Genomic DNA, 26,020 nt, shown 5'->3' on the forward strand with positions numbered 1-26,020 from the left:
GTTCTTTTATTTCCAATGATATGAATTACAGCTAACAATTATATGGAACAATTAATATGTGCCAGGAATCATCTTATTTGTTTAACACACATTAACTCACAAGAACTCGGGTGCTTCTATCACTCCTAATCTACAAATGAGGAGACTGAAGCACCATTTGAGTAATCTGTTCAAAGTCATACAGCTATTAAGTGGCACTGCAGGGCTCTAGAGACCATGCGTTTAGCCTGCCTCACCATTTATTTCTCTCAGACAAGCACCAAATATCCAGAAACAAAAAATCTATCTTAAAAGATGAGATTTCATCTTGGTTACTAAAATAATAATCTTAAATTTATATAACAGCTATCTTGCAAAAACTATTCCAATCATTTCTAAGATTCTCTCAAAACATTCTTAGGAGATAGAAAGGCAGACTGTTCTTTATAATTTGCTCTTACTAACATACATTTCAGGTCAAATTCCTCCATAAGAATCTATTTGTATCCAAAAAATTTTGGTTGTAGTAGAGGTTTTTTTGGTAATTAAATAGATGGAAAGAAATCACAATCTTAGTTTGTACTGGCTAACACCAAAATAAAACAAAGTCTTCCTAGTCTCCAGAAGAGAAGCCATAAACCAGAAAGTGAAAGGAAGTATTCTAAAAGCATAGAAGGAAATGGGAAAGAAGCCTCTGAGCAAATATTTACATTTAAGACATCAGAAGTATACACATAACCCTACCCTTTCCCTCTTTGAACTCCTGTGTATATAGAGTATGTCAGTTTTAACGCATGGTTTATGACATGAAACAAGTTTTCTGATGCTTGATGTTTCCAAGAGATCAATGTGAGGAATAATGAATAAAAGCCCTGATGATCCATATGGATAAACTCTGAAAGATTTAATGATAGCTTCCAAAGGCTCCCCGATTGAGCACAATAAAGGAACTGTTAACATCTCAAGTCTCCATTACCTACTCTTCATCTTTCATAAGATACTTTGTAACTTAACTGCAGGATGGTTAGAGAAAGAGGCCAATCGTGGCCATAATACAAAGTTCCAGAGTTTGCTCCTGCCTTTTGCCACCCTTCAACAGCCTCCCTCAAGTATAACCCTCCAAATGCCCTCCTAGCCGTTTCCCTTGGCAAATCAAACACAATCTCTTCTTTGTCTCAACTAGAAGAATCTAACAATGGAAAGGTCAGAATTACAGAAGACACTGCAACATGTACCATATACAAAAAAGAAACTTCAAAAGGATATTGTCTCTTCCTGCTGACACAGAGATGTAAGAAAAAAAGGGTTCTGTATCCCTGTTTCTGGATGCCTTCAAATGAATTTTGAGAAAAGTGGCCTGTTAAACTATGTTATGTTGGTTGAATTTTAGTTTTGTTTTAGAGTATGGCATACTTTCAAATTTTTAATTAACATATTTTAAAAAGCTTACAAGACTCGTAAAACCAACCCTGGAACTAAAGCACAGTAATTTGTTCTAGATACTTTTGTAGTAATCAAGTGAACAGTAAGAATGGGGCACATCAACCAGAAATTAGAAAGTTTCTTATAGTAAACTTTTACTGTTTGGAAATTCCTTACAGAGATTTGTGATACACCATAAATTTCTGCTTATAATTACAATAAATTTAAGTTAAACTTCAACTGATATTTTAAAAGAACATACACTAAAAAATAGTAAAAGAAATTTATTTCACATACCCAAATCGAAAGCTATCAAATTTGAAGATTAAATATTAAGTACCCATATACATTTACAAATAAAAACTAACAGTAATTTTTATTGAAAAAACCTAATGCAAATAACTTCAATGTAAACTTGGTTATAATTTATGGTTCAAAACTAATATTGACAATAGTAATATTTTACAAACATACACAAAGAATGTTAATTTTTACTTTTAAAATGCAAGGCCAATTAAAGGTGCAGAAATCTCTTAAATGACTCCATTAATAGGACTTCCTAATTTCTCCTTTCTTTCCACACCAAACTGAATAGAAACAATATCTGTTCTGCAGTACAACTTCCCGAAAAGAGACTACTTTGTATTTTGGATGAAATAAAACTATTATTATTAGTACTCAAAATTACTTATACAGTGTGTGTTTCTGTGTATCATTACAAAATACCTATAATGAGGGCCTATATTATCTCTTCACCATTTCCATGATGATAATATTGAAACATTCATTACTGTAAAAGATTTACACTTCTTTTTGCGTCTTCAGCTCCCTAAAATTTTTTTATTCCATTCAGTAACTACAATGAAGTACAAGTTTTAAGGTTCTTAAGGTTGGCATTTAAAGAGAACCTATTTAAAACAAGGGTCTTTTGGTAAACTCTTACAACTCCAAATGTAACCTGAACTGAACATGATGGCACACACCTGTAATTCCAGCTACTCAGAAGGCTGAGGCATGAGAACAGTCTGGGCAACTCAAGAAGAAAAGAAAAAAGAAAAAATTACAAGGACTGAGATGTGCTTCAGTGGTAAAAATGCCCATTACTGCAAAAATAAATAAATACTGAAAAAATATTCAAATGTAACCTGAAAAGCACCATTAACGGAAACTCTTAGAAACTTACTAAAAATGCAGAATGGGGGCTTAGAAGTATAGTTCAGCAGTAGAATACTTGTCTAGAATGCTGGAGACCGTGGGTTTGATTCTCAGAAAATGTGGGACTGTGAGGTCCCGCCCCAAACCTACCACTGAATCAGATTCCCAGATGATTCATGTATATATTAGAGGATGAGATTACTGAACTCAAGACAGTATTCTAATAATATAATCCATTAAGTTTCAAACCAAATTATTTACTTATAATATACCCCTTAATTCTTTACTGGACACTAATTATTCAAAAACATTTATAAATAAAGCCATGATCTCTCTGGCTATAGAAGCATTAAAGAGAAGTCTGTAAAAATCTTCTAACTTGGGCTGGGATTATGGCTCAGTGACAGAGCGCTGGTCTCACATATGTGATGCACTGGGTTTAATCCTCAACACCATATAAAAATAAATAAACAAAGATATTGTGCCCATGTATAATTAAAAAAAAGTTTTTTTTAAATCTTATAACTTCAATTAACACATTACATACACTTAAGGCAATAAATTGTTAAAATTATGAAGAGTAGACTTTAATAAAAATATAACTAATCTTCCCTCTAATGCATTTTTTTTTCCTTCTGCTCTATGCATTTTCCTTCATATCTTTTCTCTTTTGGATAAGTATATTTAAAGGTACACATTTTCTGTAATTATCTGATAAACTGAATACAAAATTCAATAAGCAAAAAGGGACCAAAAATGTCTACATTACTCAGTGTTGTTTTCCTCATTTTAGCTGCATAACACAGTTACTGAAGAATCCAGTAAAGAGGACTGAATCACGAATTTATATTCCTGCCAAATATTAAGTGGCTAAGGAGAAGATAGACAATGAAAACCTTAGCCAGTACCCATTTGGAAATAGATATTTAATCACCCTGGTTTTAAAATTAAGGGAAATTATTAAGTTAACACATTCATATGGGGAAAATCCAATCTATGAAAATCATGGAAAAAAAATAATCTAATAGACTCAAGATTTTTCAGTTACCCACCAATTAATCAACAGTGGCACTTTCTGGAAGACAGGTAAGAGAATAATCAATCACTAGAATTAAACAGACTCTCTAACCAGTCTTCTCCGTCCTATTCAGTTTTCATTCTATCAAAGGGCCTATTTAAGGAGGGCTACTTTATTCATATTAATCTCCAAATCCTACACCTAATTCCACAAAACTCATTTATTTAACACTGAACCACAAACTTGAGCCAATTATGCCCAAATCTGACTGTGATATTCTGAAACATTACCAGCTGTTTAAAATCATAATTTCCAGCCCCTGTGATCATACTTAAACTCATCAGTAAGAATTAAAAGGAATAATAACTTTTAATAAGAAAGGCCAATATAATGAAATACTGCTCCAGCTATTACATTTACTTAAAAGAGAGAAATCTCAAAAAGCTATTTCAAAAACACTGCCTGTAACTATTCATTCCTACTACTATTATCACTAAAGTTGTTACCATTTATTTTGGGAATCGAGGAGTTGGCAATCCTCTGTTAACACCAATGTTCTGATTGTTATATATATTATTATAATATTTAATTTTAGTAAGTGAACAATTTTTAGGTATCTGATCATGATACTGGTATACGTTCATGTATTAAAACCAAAGTAAGAACTGGGGTTGTAGCTCAGCGGTAGAGCGCTTGCTTAGCATGTGCGAGGTGCTGGGTTTGATCCTCAGCACCATATAAAAATAAATAAATAAAATGAAGGTATTGTGTCCAACTATAACTAAAAAATATATATATATATACACACACACAAAGTAAAAGGAAAAAAAAACATGAGAGTTGGGGGAAGTGTCACCAATATGATTATTTTTCTACCTGACTAGAATGTAACTGTTTTAATAATGTTCAGGCTATGCTTGCCAGGTAAGGTAACGCACACCTATAATCACAGCAACTAGGGAGAGGCTGAGAAAGAAAGACTGCAAGTTCAAGACAAGGCTGGGCAACTTGGCAAGACGTATCTCAAAGTAAAAATAAATAGGGATAGGGATGTCGCTCAGTGTAGAGTGACCCTGGGTTCAATACTAAGTATTGGGGCGGGGGGGGGGGGGGGGGGGGCGGCAGTGTTCCACGCTGTGCTCGTCATACAATTCCTTGAAGACAAATTATCTTAGCTGTGAAATTACCACTATAAGGTAGAAGAGTGATACCTGGGGACCTATTTATACACTTCAACTTAAAAAGTTCTTAATATTCACCTCTGTGAAGTCTAGAAACTCTGATATATACTGTCTTACATAAAGAAAATTCTTCCTTCTCTGCCATTAAGAGACAGATACACGACAAATAGTTTGAAGTGAGTATACACTTGAAAAATTAACTGAGGAGAAACAGAAGTCAAAGATTTTCACAATGTTATTGAAATATCTAGGGTGCCAAAAGATAGGATGTTTGTGCCTTCTTGCCCCAGTACTGGGGATTGAACCCAGGGCATACTTTACTACCAAGCTATATCACCAGTTTAATTTTTTTTTTTTTTGAGACAGGGTCTTGATAAGTTAGTTGCTTTGGATGGCCTCTAACTTACAATCCTCCTGCCTCAGCCTCCAGAGTAGTTGGGATTACAGTTGTGAACCACAATGCCTGGCTCAAAGATCCTTGGTTTATTGGTCTAGACATTCCAAAATACTGATGGAAAAATATTTCATCCCTATAGCATTTCCCTCCTATAAATACCTCATCAGACTTTAGTCTTCTACACAGTATGAAAATAGTCTGTCCCCTCAAAAAAAAGAAAGAAAAGAAATCAGACTAAAGTTGTCTTCACTACTGCAAAACTAAATAACTTACCTGTACAACCAAAGATCTATCATTGTGGAAATATTATCTCTTTTCCATATATCCTGAAGGAGTTGAAGCTATGATCTAGAATAGAGCTTAAGCATCAGGGTTTCAGACTCTCAGCTTCAGCCATGGAGAATACTAGAAACTCTTAAACTCCTTTCTTTAAAATAAAATAATAAAAAAAGAATTAAAGAAGGAAATTAATTTATGCTAATAGATTTACTCCTATGATGAGAGGACACAGCAGGTAATGAATCTCTTTATATGACATCTTCGGGGCTTCTTGATAACTGAAGCCAGGTTACTAAGAAACTAGGATTTTTAGAAATCAACAAAAACAAACAAACCTTCAAAATACACCAAATCCATACAACTTAGTTTGAATCAAAATATGACTTGGTTCTTGTTATAAAGTTCTGCTCTAAGGCGGGTTTTTTTTTTTTTTTTTTTTAGGTGACCCAAGGATTGTCCTTGATAGGACTTCTCATATCAGAATTTATAATCTCTTACTCTTATTCTAGAGGATTTTGTTCCAAATATGAAAAACTTGGGAACCAAGCATAAAAACTATTTAGGTTATACATACCAAAGAATCAACCAAGTCTTCTACACCTACAGAAAAATCTTCATATTTATTAAAGTGCTAGATACTCATTTAGTAAAAGAAATTTCTACTATTTTTGACATGTAGATTTTCAACAAGGACAAAAATAATAAGGATTTTCTGGGCTGAGTACCCAGTTAGCCAGATATTTAATTAACCTAAATCATTCCAATTCTTGGAACAGTCTGTTAATTACAGCTTTACTAATGTGTTATGATACCCTTTTCAGAAGATATAATCTGGCTAAATGAGTTATTATGAGTGCCCATCTGCAGACAAAGAGTACCAGGAAAAAGACCGGCAGATGTTTATGATAGAGTGTCACTTTATGATAAGCATAAAACTACATATTCTAAAAGTGATACTATTTTCAGTGAAGAATTATAATTTAGAGACTGATGCAATTATCAATAATTGTAAAATAGGGTTACTGCCTACTAAAATTATATTACTGTTTTAGAATGGAATAGGATTAAATGTTTCTTCTCTTGGAGGTGGCCAGTTCCACCCACCTTGGAGCATTCCTTCCATTTTACTCAATAAATTTTTTATGCTTTTTATTAAAAAAACAGGGGGAAATACAGTTAATATTTATTATATACAGATGTAACTTCTTCCAGTTTTGCCTTGTAGAGTCTTGGAAAAGCACAAAAAAGGAAAACTGGCTGAATTTAATAGTTCACTACTATGTTAAAAAATTTTTCTAGCCAGGCACAGTACTACACGCCACTACTCCCAGCAAGGGAGCTGAGGCAAAAAGATTGCAAGAATGAGGCCAGCCTTAGCAATTTAGTGAGACCCTAATTAACTTGGTGAAATACTCTTTCAAAATAAAAAATAAAATGGGCTAGGGATACAGCTCAGTGGTCAAGTACTCCTGGGTTCAATCCCCAGTACCAAAAAAAAAAAAAAAAAAAAAAAACACACACACACACACACAAAAGAAACTTTTTTTTAAATAAAAAGATTTTTTAAAAATCTTCTAAATTAACATGAGGAGGGAAAGCACAGTGAAAACATGAAGTACTACTAACTTTAAAATTCACTCTTCTTATACCAAAGACTCAAAACGACAACTCCTCTGTACTCGACCCTGAAACCTTTCATAAACATTACATTCTAGAGTGTGTGATGGTGGTGGCACCCATCAGAGGCAAAAGTAACCTACAAATTAAAATGTGTTTTTAAACATACATGGATGTGCCTGTCCTAACACTCTATCAAGTTCTAGTCAACAATATTACCACCCTTGTTGAAGAGAGTTCACTTCAAGAACATCATCCTGAAGAACATCATACCAGAAGAGTGTAAGTGCAATTGTTATTTTTACAGAAGGACTGATACAGCTGACTTCTACCAATATTGAGACAGATAGGATCCTGAGGGCATATTTCATAAAAGCCTGATACACGGAAAAAGAGACTTCAATTACTTCTAACTCGATCCCACCTGGCCTTAATTAAGATTACATTTTGTTCTTACCTTTTTTAAAGTGTTTCGCCTAGTATTTGAATCCCAAGCGTCTGTATTTATCTGTCATCACTGTTAATGTCCATGTTACATTGAGACTTCAGGTATGAATTATTTATATGGTTGTACTAGCACAACTTGGTATCTGTGAAGGGAAACCACAATGTCACTATGGCTGTGTTACTGTTTACAGATGTGTGGATAAAAGTGATAATATTTCTAAATACTTACATAGGACATTTCATTTTCTAATAAATTTCATAAATAATTATCTATATTTAGCCATGAAATATGTGATATTTTCAACAGAGTAAGATGATTTGTTAACACATTCTCACAAATTCTTCTCAGAGTATGCCGCAGTCCGGCTGCAGCAAAATAACCGGGGGGGTGACTAGCAACTTGTGTACATTGATGCAGCAGGAGTGGGAGCTGTTTATTGTAGGACCGGAGCGGTATATATACATTCCACACAGTTGATCTTAATTAACATAAACTCGATACAGCAGTCAACCAATAAGGAATCTCCACACTTAATGGCTCGCTGGCGTTACTTCACAAACCACTCCCTCTGGCATTTTGCCAGGCGCCATCTTGACTTGCTTACAGACTCTAACAAGAGTACCCATAAGCAAGTTTTCTAAATTTAATTCTAAATTAAAACTCCTGCAGAGAGATCCTCATTGAGTATCAGTGTAGAAATACTTCATTTTCTAAGGCTGTAACAACTCTGACATTAAAATAAAGCACTTTTTTTTGTTTTATTATAATATCCAAGAACTAACTAAATACGTGACATCTTTTATTTTTTCAGTACCAGGGACTGAACCCAGGAGTGGCTCTCTACCACTAAGCTACAACTCCTGCCCTGTTCATTTTTTCTCTTGAAACAGGGTCTTGGCTTAGGGCCTTGAACTCATGATCCTCCTTCCTCAGCCTTCTCTGGTCACTAGGATTAAAAGTGAGAATCACCATGCCCAGCTGTATATCTTTTAATGTACTCCTTTCACCTTAGACTATACCTTTTGTAGGACTAATATGTCAAAGTATTTTAGAAATAAGCAGAAATTAAATGTTATTTAAAATCAATCAAGGAGTTATGGGTGTAGCTCAACTTATATTCAAGACTTTGGGTTCAAAACCCAGCACCCTAATACTAAACAGAAATGTAACTATACAAACATACCTTTAAAATAAACTTCATAAAAACAAATTTTGCTGATTACAAATCTGAGAAATATATTCATGTGACTACAATGATGAGGAAAAGCCTTATATACTTTCATTTAGGCCCAGCTACTCAGGAACCTAAGGCAGGAAGATGGTTGAGCCCAGAAGCTAGGGGCCATCCTGGGTAACACAGAATGACTCCATCTCAAAAACAAAACACAATAATAACAAAACCTTAAGTTATTTTAATCAGCTTAAAACTAGAAAAAATGAGTGACTGAAAAATGCTCATTCATATACATCAAAAGAAGCCTTTGAAAGACATTTTAAAATGATTCACCAGGTGTGCTGCTCCAAATTCCTATATGATAAAAACAAAGAGTAAAAATCCATGAGGAAAATGCAGATATCGTTGTTTGTAGATAATTCTTGACAAAATTGTTTTCAAATGTTAAAAACTAACCTTAACTAACACCATAAAAAATTAACCCAAGAGGGGCAGTGGCTTGCACACCTGTAACCCCAGCTCAGGAGGCTGAGACAGGAGGATCTCCAAATTCAAAACCAGTCCCAGCAAAAGTGAAGCGCTCAGAAGCTCAGTGAGACCCTGTCTCTAAATAAAAAATACAAACTAGGGCTGGGAATGTAGTTCGGTGGTCCACTGCCCCTGAGTTTAATCCCAGGTATCAAATAAATAAATAAATAAACAAACAAACAACCCAAATCTAAGTAATCATAAATTTAACAATTTTAAAAAATTTTTATGCTATGAGAGCCAAAACTCATAGCACCTACATTACACTCTTCGTTTCATACACTATAAATTTCAAACTTAAGCTTTCCACAAAAATACTATGTGTTTTCTGGGACAGATAAACTACTTTATGTTATGACAAATTATAACAATTTTTCATTTGCATTATTTAAGCATAGTAACTTTGTTCTAGAAATTTAAAAAATCTAGCTATTTTATCTTTTTAAAATATACAAAACAAAATGAACTACTTATGTCCTCTTCCTAAAGCCTGCTTATTTTATTTATTCCTTGCTACAGACAGAGCTTTGCTTGTTTTCACTAATAAAATTCACTGACTATTCAACCATTCAACAGCAGATCTAAAAACCAATCTTCACTAAAAAGAATTACTTTTCCTACTACTTTCAGTCTAACACTGGTACCACTGTGCTAACTAGATTACAGGATCTCAGATTCATGGCACACATGGATCACTTCAAAAGTGTACAGAAAATCTCACTAGAAAATATCAGTTCTGGTCATATAGCAAAGTTATGAACCACACCATATACTATAAAACTATAAAGTCCAAGCTAAAGGTAACCTAAATTATGAGATACTACAAAAATTTTGTGGTATTTTCTTATGAGATTGGGGTGGGGGGGAAGAAAGGTTATACTATAGACTCATATTTAGTGTCTAATTCTGGTTGTTATAGATGAAAATACACTAAATTTGTATACTATGCTATTGCCTTAACAGGTTTTTTCTTTTTCTTTCTTTCTTTCTTTCTTTTTTTTTTTTTTAATGTGCTAGGGATTGAATCCATGGCTTTACACATTACTAGGCAAGTGACTACCAATGAGCTAGTCGCCAGTCCCCTACCCTATGATTTTAAAAGAAATTGAGAGATATTTAAACCAGGTAAGATAGTGGAATCCTGTAATCCTACCTACTCAGGAGGCTGAATCAGGACAATCAAAAGTTCAATACCAGCCTGGCAAATTTTTAGCTAGACCTGTCTCAAAATAAAATTTTAAAAGGGCAGGGGGTGTAGCTAAGTGGTACAGTGCTTGCCTTGCCTAGTCTATGTAAGGCCCTAGGTTCAAGCCCCAGAACTTCAAAGAAAATCCAGTCAACTGTAAAAAGCATCAAGATCATGTTAAAACAGAAACACCTTTCCTAGACAACATTTCACAGTTACTTGCTATAAAAAGCTGAACCAAAGTTTTATTAAGTACAAATTATGATCACAGAGCCCACTGTCCTGGCCCCCTGAATTGGTTAGAATCACAGGTTCTGTTTTGGATGATGTCTACAGATTTTTAGAAATAAGTCTATTTCTGGTCAACAGAAAGTAGAAAGTATTAGGATATGGTGGGAGGAGATGGACATGTGATTCTGTCATCAATGAACAAGCCACTTTGCCTATCTTTGTTTTGTTTTTTTTCATCAGCAAAATGGCAGACAATCAATATCTGCCTACAACCTCACCGGGCTGTTGTAAAGTTCAGAAAAAAAGAGCAAGTCTGTGAGATACTTTTGTATGTTTGTTATCAAACTTTAGTAGGCTAAGAAATTCCTGAAGCCAACATCCCCAAATATCGAGATTCAGCAGGTCTGGACATGAACACATAAATTTTCATTTTAATTAGGTACTTCAAGTCATTCCAATGTAGAATGAAGATCATACTTTACATCAGATTCTCCTAAAACCTTAGTGTTCCTTAACCTAGTTATGTATTTAAAATGCATATTTCTAAAATTCATCCTTAAAACTCCAGATCAGAAAATAGAGCATAAAAATCTTCATTTTATCAAATGCTATAAGTGATTCAGATGTACGTGAGACATGATCCATCTTTTTAGAAAATCTGCACTATATTCTTCCTCCAAAATATTTCTCAAATTGTTCTCCACCTCTGTAATATCATCACCTGTGACTATCCTGCATCATCTTGTATGTTAACTAGCCCAAATGCCCTCTAATTATTTCCTCTACTTTGTCCCTTAAAATGCAGTCTACAGAGTGGCCAGGATGCATACCTAATTATCTCACCTTCCTGTCTAAAAACTTTTCCAAGGGACTTCCACTTCTGGCCAACAGAGAGTAACGGGCAAGATTTTCATGCTCCCACCTGAAACAACTAAAAATCTGTGCAAAGTGTATGAAAATGTTTTCACACACTTAGAAGAAGAAAGGAAAAAAAAAATCTTAGAAGATCTACAAAGGTTACCGTTAAACCTCGAGCTGAATATGGATCCATATCCAAGAAAAACCTAGCCATAAGCAAGACTCCACTGAAAAAATGTGTAACAACTGAAGAGTTGCCAGCCCAGTGGTATATACCTGTAGTTCAGCTACTTGGAAGACCAAGGTAGGAGGATTTCAAGTCTGAGGTTAGCCTGGGCAACTAAGCAACTCCCTGTCTCACAATAAAAAATAAAAGGAGGGCTGGGGTTGTGGCTTAATGATAGAGTGCTTGCCCAACACGCACATGTTTGAATCTCGACACCACATAAAAATAAATAAATAAAGTCATTATTTTAATAAATAAATAAATAGATAGATAAGTTAGGAAAATTGGTGTATGCCTGTAATCCCTGTGGCTCCAGAGGCTGAAGCAAGAGGATTACAAGTTCAAAGCCAGCCTCAGCAATTTATCAAGGCCCTAAGCAACATAGCAAGAACACCTGTCTCAAAGTTAAAAAAAAAAAAAAAAGAGGTTGGGATGTAGTTATATGGTAAAGTTCACTCAATCCCCAGTACAAAAAAAAAGAATATGTTCTAAAAACTGTTTAAAGCATTTTAGCTATTTGGAAACAATTGGGAAGAATAATAATCAGTGAATTTAAAAGGATTTAAATAATATAAATGATGATAACAATTGATTTCAATTAGAAAATAGTAATAAAGATGTCTCAAAAATCTCTAAGCTAGGCATAGTGGTGAATGTCTGTAATTCCAGGAATCAGGAGGCTAAGGGAAAACCATTCCAAATTCCAGACCAGCCTCAGCAATTTAAGGAGATCCTGTCTCCAAAAAAAAAAAAAAAAAAAAAAAGGAGGCTGGAGATGTAGCTCAGTGGTAGACTGGCACTAAATTCAATCCTTAGTAACACACATACAATATCTCCAAATACTTGGAAATATATAATATGCTTTGTTAACATAATAATCTATAATTTAGAAAAAAAAAAAAAGGTGCTGAGTGTGGTGACACACACCTTTATCCCAAAAACTCAGGAGGCTGAGGCAGGATTACAAATTCAGGATTACAGGGCTGGGGATACAGCTCAACTGGTAGAGTGCTTACACAAGGCCCTGAGTTAAATCTCCAGCACCACCACCACCACCACAACAATAAAAGTTTAGGATTACAACCAGAGCAATTTAGTAAGGCTCTAAGCAACTTAGTGAGACCCTGTCTCAAAATATAAAATAAAAAAGACTGGAGATGTAGCTCAGGCAATCCCCAGTACCAGGGGGGAAAAAGAAAAGAGGGAAAGAAAGGTCTCAATGACTTCAGTTTACACCATAAAAAACTAATAAAGAAAGGATAAAATAATCCATATAAATAGAAGAAAAATGAAATAATAATGAACAGAAATGAAATGGAAAACAGAGAAGAATTCATAAGCCCAAAGCTGACTCATTAAGAAAAAACAATAAAATTGAGTCTGGGATTATAGCTCAGTGATAGAGCATATGGTTAGCATGTATGAGGTCCTGGGTTCAAAGCCCACCACAAAAATCAATAAAATTGAGGCTGGGGTTACAGCTCAGTGACAGAGCATATGCTTAGCATGTATGAGGCCCTGGGTTCAAAGCCCACTCCCCCACACCCCATACACACACTAAAAACCAATAAAACTGATAAATCTCTAGCCAGACTAATCAGAGGAAAAGTACAAATTATCAGTATTAATAAAGAAATGATATTAATATAGATTCTGTAAATATTTCTGAAGGCTTTATTCATATTTTAATAGAAAATTATTCTAACAAGAGTAACAAGAGCATCAATGGGCAATGAACAATCTTTTCAATAAATAGTACTGGGACAACTGGTTATTCACATGCAATAAACAATAAAGTTGAACTCCTACCTCATACCATATATAAAAATTAATTCAAAGTACATTAAAGATTAAATTTAAGAGTTAAAATGATAACATTATTTGTTATGCTAAAAGCATGAACAATAAGGACAAATACTCTATATGATTCTACTTATATGAGGTATCTACAGTGTTAAATTCATAGACACAGAAAGCAGAATAGGAACTGTCACAGAGAAAAGGGAATTATAGTTTAGTGAATAAAGAGTTTTAGTACAGCGATAAAGAAAAAAATTCTGGAAACAGCAGTGATAGTTACAGTTATACAACAACGTGAATATACTTAATGTCACTAAACTCTACAGTTATAAAACAGTTAAAATGGTAAATTTTTTGAAAACTGTATTCTAATACAAATTTAAAACATTAACAAAGCACAAGGAACCGAAGAAAAATACAGATAAATTGAAATCATCAAAATTAAACCTAGCTAGGTATAATGGTATAAGCCTGTGGTCCCAGCTACTATGGAGGCTAAATCAGAATTACATGAGCCCAGGAGTTGGAACCCAGCCTGAACAACACAGCAATACCCTGTTTCAAAACATAAAAAATACATAAAACCTTTCATTGTTTCATGAACTCAAAAAAGGTAACACTTGGGCTGGGGTTGTGGCTCAGTAGTAGAGTGCTCACCACGCACGTGCAAGACCTGGGTTCGAGCCTCAGCACCACATAAAAATAAGTAAGTGAAATAAAGGTATTGTGTCTAACTACAACTAAAAAATAAACATTAAAAAAAAAGGTAACACTTATTCTATTTTATGGAATGAAGCATTGCCCAATACTAGAATAAAAAATAAAGCAAATTAAGATATTCAAATTAAATTGTTTTAATCTTGCTTCTTAAGCAATCTAGTGTCCAACAAAGGGACTCAAAAAAAAAAAATGCTAAACTTGTGACAGCCCTTAAGGAATACAGGAGACAATTATTCATAACAGTCAAAAAGTGGAAATAACCCAAATATTCATCAACTACTGAATAAAAAAAACAAAGTATATTGATATAAAGAAATTCAGTCATTAAAAGGAAAGAGATACTAATATATGCTACACCATTGATGAACTTTAAAAATAACATGATAAGAAAACAGTCACAAAAGCCTACATATTATGATTCCATTTATATGAAATGTCCAAAATAGAAAAAGAAAACAGGTGGTTGCTGAGACTCTGTGAGGGAAGAAATGGTAGAAAATAAATGAGGAGGGGCTGGGGATGTGGCTCAAGCGGTAGCGCGCTTGCCTGGCATGCATGCGGCCCGGGTTCGATCCTCAGCACCACATACAAACAAAGATGTTGTGCCCACCAATAACTAAAAATAAATAAATAAATAAATAAATAAATAAATAAAGAAAATAAATGAGGATTCTTTAGAGTGATGAAAATGTTCTGCAGTGCTTTATGAGTATACTAAAAATCACTGAATTACACAATTTTAAAAGGAGGAATTTTGCCAGGTGCAGTGGGGCATATTATAATCCCAGAAACTCAGAAAGCTAAAGCAGAAGAATTTCAAGTTCAAGGCCAGCCTCAGCAACTTAATAGGACCCCATTTCAAAATAAAATGAGCTAGAGAGATAACTCAGTGATAAAGTGCCTCTGAGTTCAATATCCAGTCCCACCTCACCTCCCCAAAATAATGAATTTTATAATATGTATTAATCTCAGGGGATTTTGTGTTTGGTATTAAATTCCAGGCTTCAGGCACACTAGGCAAACACTTTTCCATTGAGTTACATCCCCAACCCTTTATCAATTTTTTTAACTTATTTAGGTACTGGAATTGAAATTGAAATCAGGGGTGCCTTACCACTGAGCTATATTCCTAGTCCTTTTAATTTTTTTATTTATGAACAATAAGGACAAATACTCTATATGATTCTACTTATATGAGGTATCTACATATAAGTAGAATCATATAGAGCTAAGTTGCTATGGCTTAAGTTGCTAAGGCTGATCTCAAACTTGCAATCCTCCTGCCTCAGTTGCCTAAGTCACCGAGATTACAGGAATGTGCCAATATGCCTGTTTTTTCATTTTTAAAAAGAAAATATTAGCCATGTGGGGTGGTGCATGCCTGTAATCCCAGCAGCTCAAGGGGCTGAGGCAGGAGGATTGAGGTGCAACTTCAAAACCAGCCTCAACAATTTAGCGAGGCCCAAAGCAAGGGTGGGGGATATAGCTAAAACATCCCTGGGTTCGATCCTCACTACCACCAAAAAAAAAGAAAGAAAAGGAAGAGAGGAAGGGAAGGAAGGAAAAGAAATGTACTATGGAAGGAAGACAGGAAGGAAGGAAAAAAAAACCCATACCATTCCAGAAACTTTCTTAGAATACAATGGGGATTGGGGCAGAGGACCTCATCAGTCAGTTAAGCAGGACTATCCTAACTTGTGCAACTCAAGCCATATTTTTCAAGCTTCCTTGAGCTCGTTTCATCTGTAAAATGAAGAGGCTAATTTTTAAAATGTATTTAAAAAATTGATTTGTAATATATATTAATGAGCAATATTTATAACTGGTCCCCCAGAATCTACCTTTGTTCTCCTTCCATTTCTATACTCTACAAGTAACCACTAACTTGACTTTCAATCCCAGATTAGCTTTAGCTAGTTTTTGAATCTGACATAAATAGAACTGTACCATATGTACATATAAAAAAAATGTTTTTTAAATGAGTATACAAAATTATACCTGGTCTTTCCATCTCTACGTATTCTAAATCCTCCCTAATAGCTAACTAGATCTGAACTGCAAATGTTAGGTGAGGAAAGATGGAAGGTAAAGAAGCTTGAGATGTAAATAAATAGTTTTAGTCTTGCTATTATTATACTACCCTTGGAACACTTAAAAATACATACCTCTACATTGTGATAATTCATCAACTATATATTTATTATTTATTCCCCTCTCAATGTATATTGTACTTCAATGGAGAAAAGAAAAATTACAAAAATTTAGGGCTGGGGATGTGGCTCAAACGGTAGCATGCTCGCCTGGCATGCACGGGGCGCTGAGTTCGATCCTCAGCACCATATAAAAGAAATAAAGATGTTGTGTCCACCGAAAACTAAAAAATAAATATTGGAAAAAAAAAAACAAAAAATGTAGCTAAGTATCACAATCATTTGCAGCACTTACAAAAAAAAAAGGTAACAGGAATTTCTAATTCCAAAAGTCTGGAATTCAGTTCAGTTGTAATCTATTTTTGTAATTTTAAAGTTTTATAATTTTTCATTTCTCCATTGACATACAATATACATTAAGAGAGGGGAATAAATAATAGATACATAGTTGATGAATTATCACAATGTAGAGGTATGTATTTTTAAGTGTTCCAAGGGTGGTATAATAATAGAAGACTAAAACTATTTATTTACATCTCAAGCTTCTTTACCTTCCATCTTTCCTCACCTAACATTTACCTTGCCCTCATAATCACATTATCAGATGCAACCAACCACCTCTTCCAAGACACTATACTGCCAGTGAACCCTATGCATAGCTCTTACCATACCACTGAGAATTTGTAGTATTTTTCAAAACTTTGTTAAGAACATTTTATTAAATTATATCCGAGAGAAACAGAAGAAAGTAAAGCTACTCTAGTCAAAAGTAAGTACAGTGACTGTATGACGGCTTGCCTACCCTTCCTCAAACTATCCCCCTAGTTGTTTGAAAATTATTATTTATTATATTCATCCATTCAGTTTTCTGCTTCATTTACCAAAACTATTTTAATAGAAGATTATTCTTATTTTTTATTTCCATTGTGCCTAGAAATTCATTAAGCATTATTATTGGGACATTATTCAAACTAAGAGTAAATATGGGGGATAAATCAATAAAGGGGGGGGGGATAAATATGTAGAGGCCCTAAAATAGAAAAGGACTTTGAATGTCAAAGGAACTGAAATGAGGCCAAAGAGGCTAAAACTTAGTTGGTATGAGTTCTCAAGGTGCCAGACCATGAAGGCTGTAGCAAAAACTTGATTTATATTTGCTTTTATGGTTTTATTTTGATTATTTATTCTACCAAAGAACTTTAAACAGAACAATGCTGAGGATTGAACCCAAGACCACTATACTGCTAAGCTACATTGCCATCCTTTTTAATTTTTTGATACAGAGTTTCACTAAATTCAAGGCTGGCCTTGAACTTGTAACCTCCTGCCTCAGCCTCCCAAGTCACTGAGAACACAGGTGCACAACACTGCACCTGGCTTCTTATACTCAAAGATCATTTTGACTGCTGTGTGCACTCAAGTATAATGGAAACGGAACAAATGTATGATAATAAATGTGAATGGGGGAATAAAAGAAAAAAGTCACATGGTCCAATTTTGTTGTTTCCATTCATTCAACAAACATTCAAAGGGACCAATTATGGCCTTGGCACTGTTCTAGGCACTGAGAATGCAATGGGGAACAAAAAGTTCCTGCTTTCACAAAGCTTTCACTTTGTATGAACAAATAAAATATATGTTATGACAGGTGAGAAGTGCTACAAAAAAATAAATAAAGCAAGGTAAAACAATGAAGAGTAAGATGGTGTTAGGAAGGAATTCTAATGGCCTAACATTTATACTGCAATCATGTAGGGCCTGATAAGCCATAATAAAGATAGCATTTTATATGAGATGAAAGACACTGAATAATTTTTTTTTAGTTGTAATTGGACGCGATACTTTATTTTTGTTTTTATTTTTTTATGTGGTGCTGAGGCTCAAACCCAGCGCCTTGCACATACTAGGCAAGCACTCTACCACTGAGCCATAACCTCAACCCCCACTGGAGAATTCTTATCAAGAGAATAACATGATCTGGCAGAGAATGGAATGCAGACAGCAAAAAAAGTTTAAAAAAATGGAAGATGGTTTGGAAGGCTATAATTGCCATAGGAGAAATAATGGTAAAGTTATTAGTGGAAGAGATAAGAAATTATCCACTTCAATTTAGATTTTGAAAGCAAGCCCAAGAGAATTCACTAATACACTGTCTCTGGGTGGGGATGGTGCAGGGGAGGGGAACAAAGATTCTTACACACTTTACCTCCACCAGGCAGTATTCTTCAAGGTTCTATCCTAGTCTTCTTCCTGTTCCTACTCCTTCATCACTGTACTTCACTTTAGTTTCCCTAAATCTAAAAGGAAAGTTTCTACATTTCTCTTGATCTTCAGTTCTATATATCCAACTGCCTGCCAGACTCAATAAGAATCTAGAATTTACTTGTTCAAAACAATTCACCATCTTCCCTTCAACCCCAGCCCAGAACTAAGTATTTAAATAACTGACCTTACAAAATACCCTACATTCCAAAGCAAAACCCTATGAATAACCTTTTTAATTTCCTAGTCCCTGGTCACCATATATACATATCTGATCATTAATAATACTTTTTACTGGGGGGATAGAGGTACATAATATGCACTTTATAATGTCAAAGTACAAAAGTTAAAAAAAAAAATTATTTCTCTGAAAGATCAGTTTCCTGAGATAAAAATTCTCCCTTGACCCTGTCAATGCCTTTCATATCATCTTCCCCTTTTGATGCATTTTTCAAAATCTGCTACCCCCATTTTTTCTTTTTTCTTTGCATTACAGGGGATTGAACCTAGGGATGCTTTACAACTAAACTACATCCCTAACCTTCTTTTATTTTTTATTTTAAGAGAAGGTCACTAAGTTGCTTAGGGCCTCAGTAAACTGCTGAGGCTGGCCTGGAACCTGTGATCTTACTGCCTCAACCTCCTGAGTCACTAGGATTATATACGCATGTACTTCCATACCCAACCATATTTTTCAATATCTCCCTACCGCTATAGACTCTTGCTTAGACTGGAACAACAGTTTCATATAAGGTCTCCTACATCAAATCTTGTTCCTATTCACACCATGATGCAACTCTTGTCTAATCATATCAGCACTCTCCTGCTTTAAACTCTTGAATGACTCTCTATGACAAAGCCCTACCCTAACATTTTCAGTTTCATCTTTGCCAACTCCCCAGCAATGCCTTCAGTCTCAAACTATTTTGAGTTCTTCTGCATTCCTTCTTACCCTTCATGTTTTTTCCTGAACTTTTTTCTACGTAGAACAAAATGGTTTCCTGCCCATCCCTCACAATCTATTCATCTAAGTAAACCTCTACCTTTTCTGTTTCATAATAATAATATATTGATGTTACTAATATATGCTAAGCACCATACTTCAAGGACCCGAACACAAGCCTTTCATATCATTTAATACTCATAATTACTATCAGATCCTACTTTACTGATGATGAGATACACTGAGAAGTTAACTTGCCCAAGGTCAAAGAGCTAGAGATAGAAGACTCTACAGAGAAAGTTTTCTTAAGGATTAGATATCTTATTTGACATTACTTTATCATTACAGTTCTCCCTTCAGAACAACACTATAATAACACCTTTCAGATTTCACCCAGTAAACTTTGTAAAAGACACACCCTATCTCTATTTTTGCCATTATATCCCTGGCACTAAATATTGTGCATGGCACACACTTTAATGGTGATCAACAAATGAACTGCAACAGCAAACATTAAGATGTGAACGTTTGCCAGACACGGTAGTGCATACCTGTAATCCCAGTAGTTCAGGAGGCTGAGACAGGAGGATCACAAGTTCAAAGCCAACCTCAGCAAAAGCGAGGCTCTAAGCAACTCAGTGATATCCTGTCTATAAATAAAATACAAACTAGGGCTGGGGATATGGCCCAGTGGTTGAGTGCCCCTGATACCCTGATAACCCCCCCAAAATTGTGAACATTCCATACCAGGTACTTTAAGAATATGTATTATCTCATACAACTAACTACCCTCTGATATACTCTCTATAAGTATTTTTATTTGAATGGTGAGAAAAACTGACGTGATTTGCCCAAGGTCTCAGTGTTCACTGGTACTAAAGTAGGAATGCAAACCCGGGAAGTCTTATCATTAGAATATACAAATGTGTAGGTGGGTAGATGGAAGACAGAAGGAAGGACTTCATGGCACCTGTTTTGATCACTCAGAAGCCTTTTTAATTTCCTAAAGAGCTGAGGTTGTTTGGTTGGTTTATTTGTTTGTTTGGTACTAGGGATTGAACCCAGAGGCCTTCTACCACTGAGCTATAGGTATATCCCTAGCCCTTTTCATTTTATTTGGGACAAAGTCTTGTTAAATTACCCAAATTGGCTTTGAACTTGAGATCCTCCTGCCTCAGTCTTACAAACTGTTGGGATTACAGACACTGGGCCATCACACCTGGACGTTTGTTTTTTGTTGAGGTTTAAAGAAATAACTTCTAGGTAAGAAAAATTTTATTTCAAACATTATCTCCATCATCAAAAACTGTAGAATCTGGTTGGAAAGACCAAGAAAAAAAATTTTTAAAGTGGTAGTAATATAAGATTATGTTATTTCCAAAATGTATCTTAAAACATAGGTCTAGTAAATCATTTTTTTTTCCTTAAGAAGCAAAAATAACTCATACATATAATTTGACCTGGATAAGAACAATAAGAACATAAAAACAAACACTTCCATAGGTTGGGGTCATAGATCAGTGACTTACCTACATGCACAAGGCCCTGACATCAATTCCCAACATAGCAAAATAAACCACAACAAAAATTACACATTAATGATTATTAACAATTTTTCTCTTTATTTTTCTCAATATCTTCCAGGATTCAACAAGAGAATAGTACCTAACCCACACAGCTGCTGGGGTACAGATAATACAATGTTTGTACATTTGTAAATCTTGTTATTTTCCCAAAGCTTCACAAATTCAACTTCACAGATGAATTACCAGTAGAAAAAAAATCTTTTGTTCTTAAAAACATAAACCTTTAAACCAAGACCATTTGAAAACTTGAGATCCTTCTGCCTCAGCCTTCCAAGTCACTAGGATTACAGGCATGTGCCACCATGCCCAGTTCTAAAAGTGAATTTCTAATTTAAAAAAAAGAAGAAAATTATATGTTTATAAACATAAACATACATAAACACATATAAATGAATGTTGCCCCATTTTACAACAATAGAGGGAAATGTAAACGGTCATCATGTCAAAGGTACTTGGGTTAAGAAATATTTTAAAATTTTCCATTATTTTTCCAAGTTCCAAAATGTATTGTGGGCCTGGTGCAGTGGCACACACCTATAATTCCAGCAACTAGGGAGGCTGAGACAGGAGGATTCCAAGTTCAAGACTAGCTTGGGTAACTTAGTGAGACCCTATCTCAAAATAAAAAATAAAAAGGGCTGAGGATGTAGCTCTGTGGTAGAGTGCCCCTGGATTCAATCCTTGGTACCACAAAAACAAAAGCAATAAAAACAAAGAAAGAAAGAAAAGAAATGTACTGTGGAAGGAAGAGAGGGAGGGAAGGAAGAAAGAAGAAGGGAGAAAACCTCCATACAGTTCCAAAAATTTTCTTTGAATATATTGGCAATTTCTATTTTCTTAGACTCAGCATCAAAAAACTTCATCCAGCAATATTTAAAGCTGGTATTTTTTCACTTCTGGGTCCATCAGCCTTTTGCCATGGGCTTATAAAGTCATTATAGTTTTGTACTTCAGTTTGACATAAGCTCCTTACAAGGGCAAAAATAAAAGAGTAGTTTTTCTTTTCCAGAGGTGAAATCTAAAGTTAGCCTCTATTAGCTAAATCAGTCAGACTCCAGGAATCTAGTGGTAAACAAACCATAACTGTTCTTAAGTATATATCAACAGAGCATGTTTATTTCTGCAGTACAAATTCTGGCCTATAGAGGAAAATAAAGAAACCTAAGAAGACTGGGATAAAAGACATTTGAAAACATTGGAAATGCACAAAACCCTGTCTGAAAAATTCTGTAACATGAATTAAAGATGATATGTCTGTAAGGTATAGATGTGTCCAGTGCATATATTTGAGAAGCATTTAGTATTGTGAAAAAACAAGTATGGATTCCAATCTCAACTGAAGAACCTTCGTGTTGTGTGACCTTAAGTAATTAACCTCTGATATCCATTCCTCATTGTCAAACACTGGGAAAGCATTCCTACCTCATGGAATTGTCCTAAGAATTAAGCCAAATAAATTATATCAAGTAGCCATAATGTAATAGTATAAAATCAAGAAATGTAATAATGATTACTAACATTTATTATAGAAAATATGCCAGACACTATACTTTATATGCATTATCTCATTTAAAACTCTCAAAACCATATGATGGTTCTTAAGATTGTTATTCTCCTCATATTACAGAAAAGAAAACCAAGGCTTATAAAAGTACTTTATCGAACATTACATAGCTAATTAGGTGGCAGAACAGAGAGTCTTAATTACTCTGCTGATGCCATGGTTTGCAATAACAAAGCACATTTTTATATCTTCATAATAATCTCAAAAGTAAATAGGCAAGCATCATCGTCATTTCCCTTTATATGGCAAGAGACTCAAGGAATGCCAATGATCACACAACTAACAGAGCCAGAGCCAGAGACAGAGCCTGAACCTGAACTTAGGTCTTCCCTTTTTTTTTTTCCCCCTTTTTGGAGGTAGTAGAGATTGAACCCGTGTGCTTATACATGCTAGGCAAGCCCTCTACCACTGAGCTACACCCCCAGCTTGGACCTCAATCCCTAGACCAGAATTCAATCCATGAGACTAGTACCTCTGCATTATAAAAATAATTCTATAAACACTTTAAAAGAAGAATTTCCCTGGAAAGATGGTGGAATGAGATGAACATCATTACCCTAGGGACATATATGATTGCACAAATGGTACATCTCTACACCGTGTACAACCAGAGAATTGAAATGTTGCACTTCGTTTATGTATGATGAATTGAAATGCATTCTGCTGTCATGTACAACTAAGTAAAACAAATAAATTTTTTTAAAAAAAGATGGTTAAGAAAAAAAAGGAAGGTAGATAGATCTGGGGGAAAAAAAAAGAGAGATATTATGTGAGCTATATTAAAACTTTTCCAGGCATAATAGTACTCACCTATAATCCCAGCTACTCAGGAGACTAAAATAGGAAGATCACAAGTTAAAGGCAAGTAATTTAGCAAGACCCTTTCCCAAAATAAATTTTTTTTTTAAAAAACAGGCTAGCCCTAGGCAATTTGGTACATGCCTATAATCCCAGGGACTTGGGAAGCTGAGGCATAATTCCAAGTTCAAGGGAGGCCTCAGCAACTTAGTGAGGTCCTAAGCAACTCAATGAGATCCTGTCTTAAACTAAAAAATAAAAAGAGCTGTCGGGGGGCGGCAGGGGGGGGGCTCAGTGGCTGTAAGGAACATATTTAGCTGATGCCTCATATGTCCTGTAGCTATCAGTAGGGAGCATGCTGAGTGGACCACTTGGGTATAACCAGAAACATCCATGGGCGTAATCAATGAACGTTGAGCTCAGCACCAATATAAACTAAAAGCACAAGACCACCTGCAGCTGCATAGGGAGAACACTGATACACCATCCTGTCATCCGAATGGGCTGGAAGAAACCACCAGAGGACATTTACCTTTCAGCTACCAGAAGTCGCGTGGCCTTGGAGATATTCCAGGACTTGTGGTTATCCTTCGGATTGATTTTAATTATTAATTGAAGTGTTCACTGTATTTAATATCTGTGTGATTGCATTAGAATTATTGCTGTGTGATGTCAGTGTGATCTTAATATACGTATTGCATTGAAAGACAATCCGCCTCCAAGTTATTATACAAGTAAGCCACTCACCACAGTGGCAAAGCATCCTGGTATCAAAAAAAATTCCTTCCAGTGGCAGTCAACATTTGAGATAATCAGTAATGAATTCATACTATTTCTATGAAACTTGTGAGAAAAGCTCAGTGCTAATCAGAAGCCAAAGAGAAGATATTTTAACAGGTCTATTGCTGTTTTCTGTGGTAAGTTTCTTGTTTAATGAAAGACATCATTTAAACAGACAACTAGAGATGAGGGCTGGGGTTGTGGCTCAGCGACAGAGTGCTCGTCTTGCACGTGGGAGGCCCTGGGTTCGATCCTCAGCACCACATAAGAATAGATAAATAAAATAAAGGTATTGTGTACAACTAAAAAAAAAAAATTTAAAAAAAAACTAGAGATGATAATTTTATACTTCTTGGTAAGCCATTCAGTATTTCCTACAAAGTCATTCCCTATCTTTATTCAAGGAAAGGAAAAAATTATCATTTTTGGACCTGAACACAGGTACCATATAAGGCCTTGATACTAAAAGTACCTGTCACATTTATTTCCTAGCAGTTATTTTCTACAATAGAAAATTTAAGAAGCAAGTCAAACAATTAATACTGGTAAACATGATCAAACAAATGACTTAAGATCAAAATTAAATTCTTTTTCTCTAAAATGACCTTTATTTGACTGGATTTATTCAAGCTTATGGCCTTTCTGCCATATAAGAACATGGTGAGAATATGGCCATTTATAAACCAGGAAGTGGATCCTCACCAGAAGGTTTATCAGAATCTGTGCTTTATTTTTCTCAGCCTCCAGAACTATGAGAAATTTCTATTGCTTCCAAGTCACCAAGTCTATGGTTTTCTGTTATAGCAACTCAAATGGACTTGGTGATAGCTGATAAAACAGAAAGCCAAATAGACAAGACTCTCTCCAGTAACAAAAAATAAAACTAAAATTTACAGTGGTCAAGCAACAGAAGGAAGCCAACTACTTCAATTTAGCTCTGCCTGAAGCAAATAAACATCTGGACTTTTCATTTTCATAAGCAAAAATAAGAAAATTGGTGGCACATGCCTACAATACAGCAACTCACTAGGCTAAGGTAAGGAGGATGACAAGTTCGGGGCCAGCCTGGGCAACTCATGAGATCCTGTCATAAAAGAAAAAAAATAAGAGGCTAGGGTTGTGCCTCAGTACTAGAGCACTTGCCTAGCATTACCTAGGCCTTAAATTGCAACTCTCAGCACTGCCAAACAGGCCAACTTAAAAAAAAAAAAAAAAAACTATGTTTTTTTTAAGCCAGGTACAGATAATAAATGATTATTTATCTGTCCCAAAACACTCAATGGTTTTTGTAAAGACAACAATCAAGTACAAGATTTAAGATTAGAAAAAGCCTTGAAAGCAAATGAAATAATCAAGAGACAAATCAAGATAAACACTTATAACAAAGTAGGATATTTTTATCATTCCTCTCTAACAGGACAGCATTCTCCCAGAAATATGTTTTGATATCAATGTCAAGGTCTGAATACCAAAATACAGAGACCTTCAATTTTATCAGATAAATAGCTTCCTCTAAATTCTTGTATTTTTTTTTTACTATCATTTCATAGAGTACGAAATATTTTCACCAGCATGCTAATTAATCTCTAAGCTAGCCTACCCACCACCTCTAAGATAAAGGATGGGGCTGGTGATGTAGCTTAGTGGTAGAATGCGCCTAACATATGCTGAGGCCCTGGGTACAATTTCCAGCATCACACAAAAAATTAAAAATTAAA

At 34.9% G+C, this 26,020-nt stretch overlaps 1 protein-coding gene across 7 annotated transcripts in view; it reads right to left on the reverse strand.

Moving 5' to 3' along the window:
• Positions 1–26,020, reverse strand: part of Zzz3 (zinc finger ZZ-type containing 3) — a 108,787-nt gene that overhangs the window by 60,081 nt on the left and 22,686 nt on the right. For 4 of the 7 annotated variants that reach the window (XM_046443169.2, XM_046443170.2, XM_046443168.2 and 1 more), the window contains exons 2-3: positions 7,506–7,638; positions 5,426–5,579 (exon numbers count right to left, since the gene is read on the reverse strand). The exons of 2 other annotated variants lie outside the window; for them this stretch is intronic. Coding sequence is in view for 1 of the 5 variants with exons in the window: in XM_046443170.2 (XP_046299126.1) it covers positions 5,426–5,448 (23 nt within the window). In the remaining 4 variants the exon portion in view is untranslated. The remainder of the gene's footprint in view (positions 1–5,425; positions 5,580–7,505; positions 7,639–26,020) is intronic. One more of the 7 variants, XM_046443167.2, reaches the window with a different exon arrangement.

Source organism: Marmota monax, unplaced genomic scaffold, assembly GCF_021218885.2.
Source record: "Marmota monax isolate L192 unplaced genomic scaffold, Marmota_monax_Labrador192_F-V1.1 WCK01_AAM20220418_F8-fsc00046, whole genome shotgun sequence".
Taxonomy (NCBI): Eukaryota; Metazoa; Chordata; class Mammalia; order Rodentia; family Sciuridae; genus Marmota; species Marmota monax.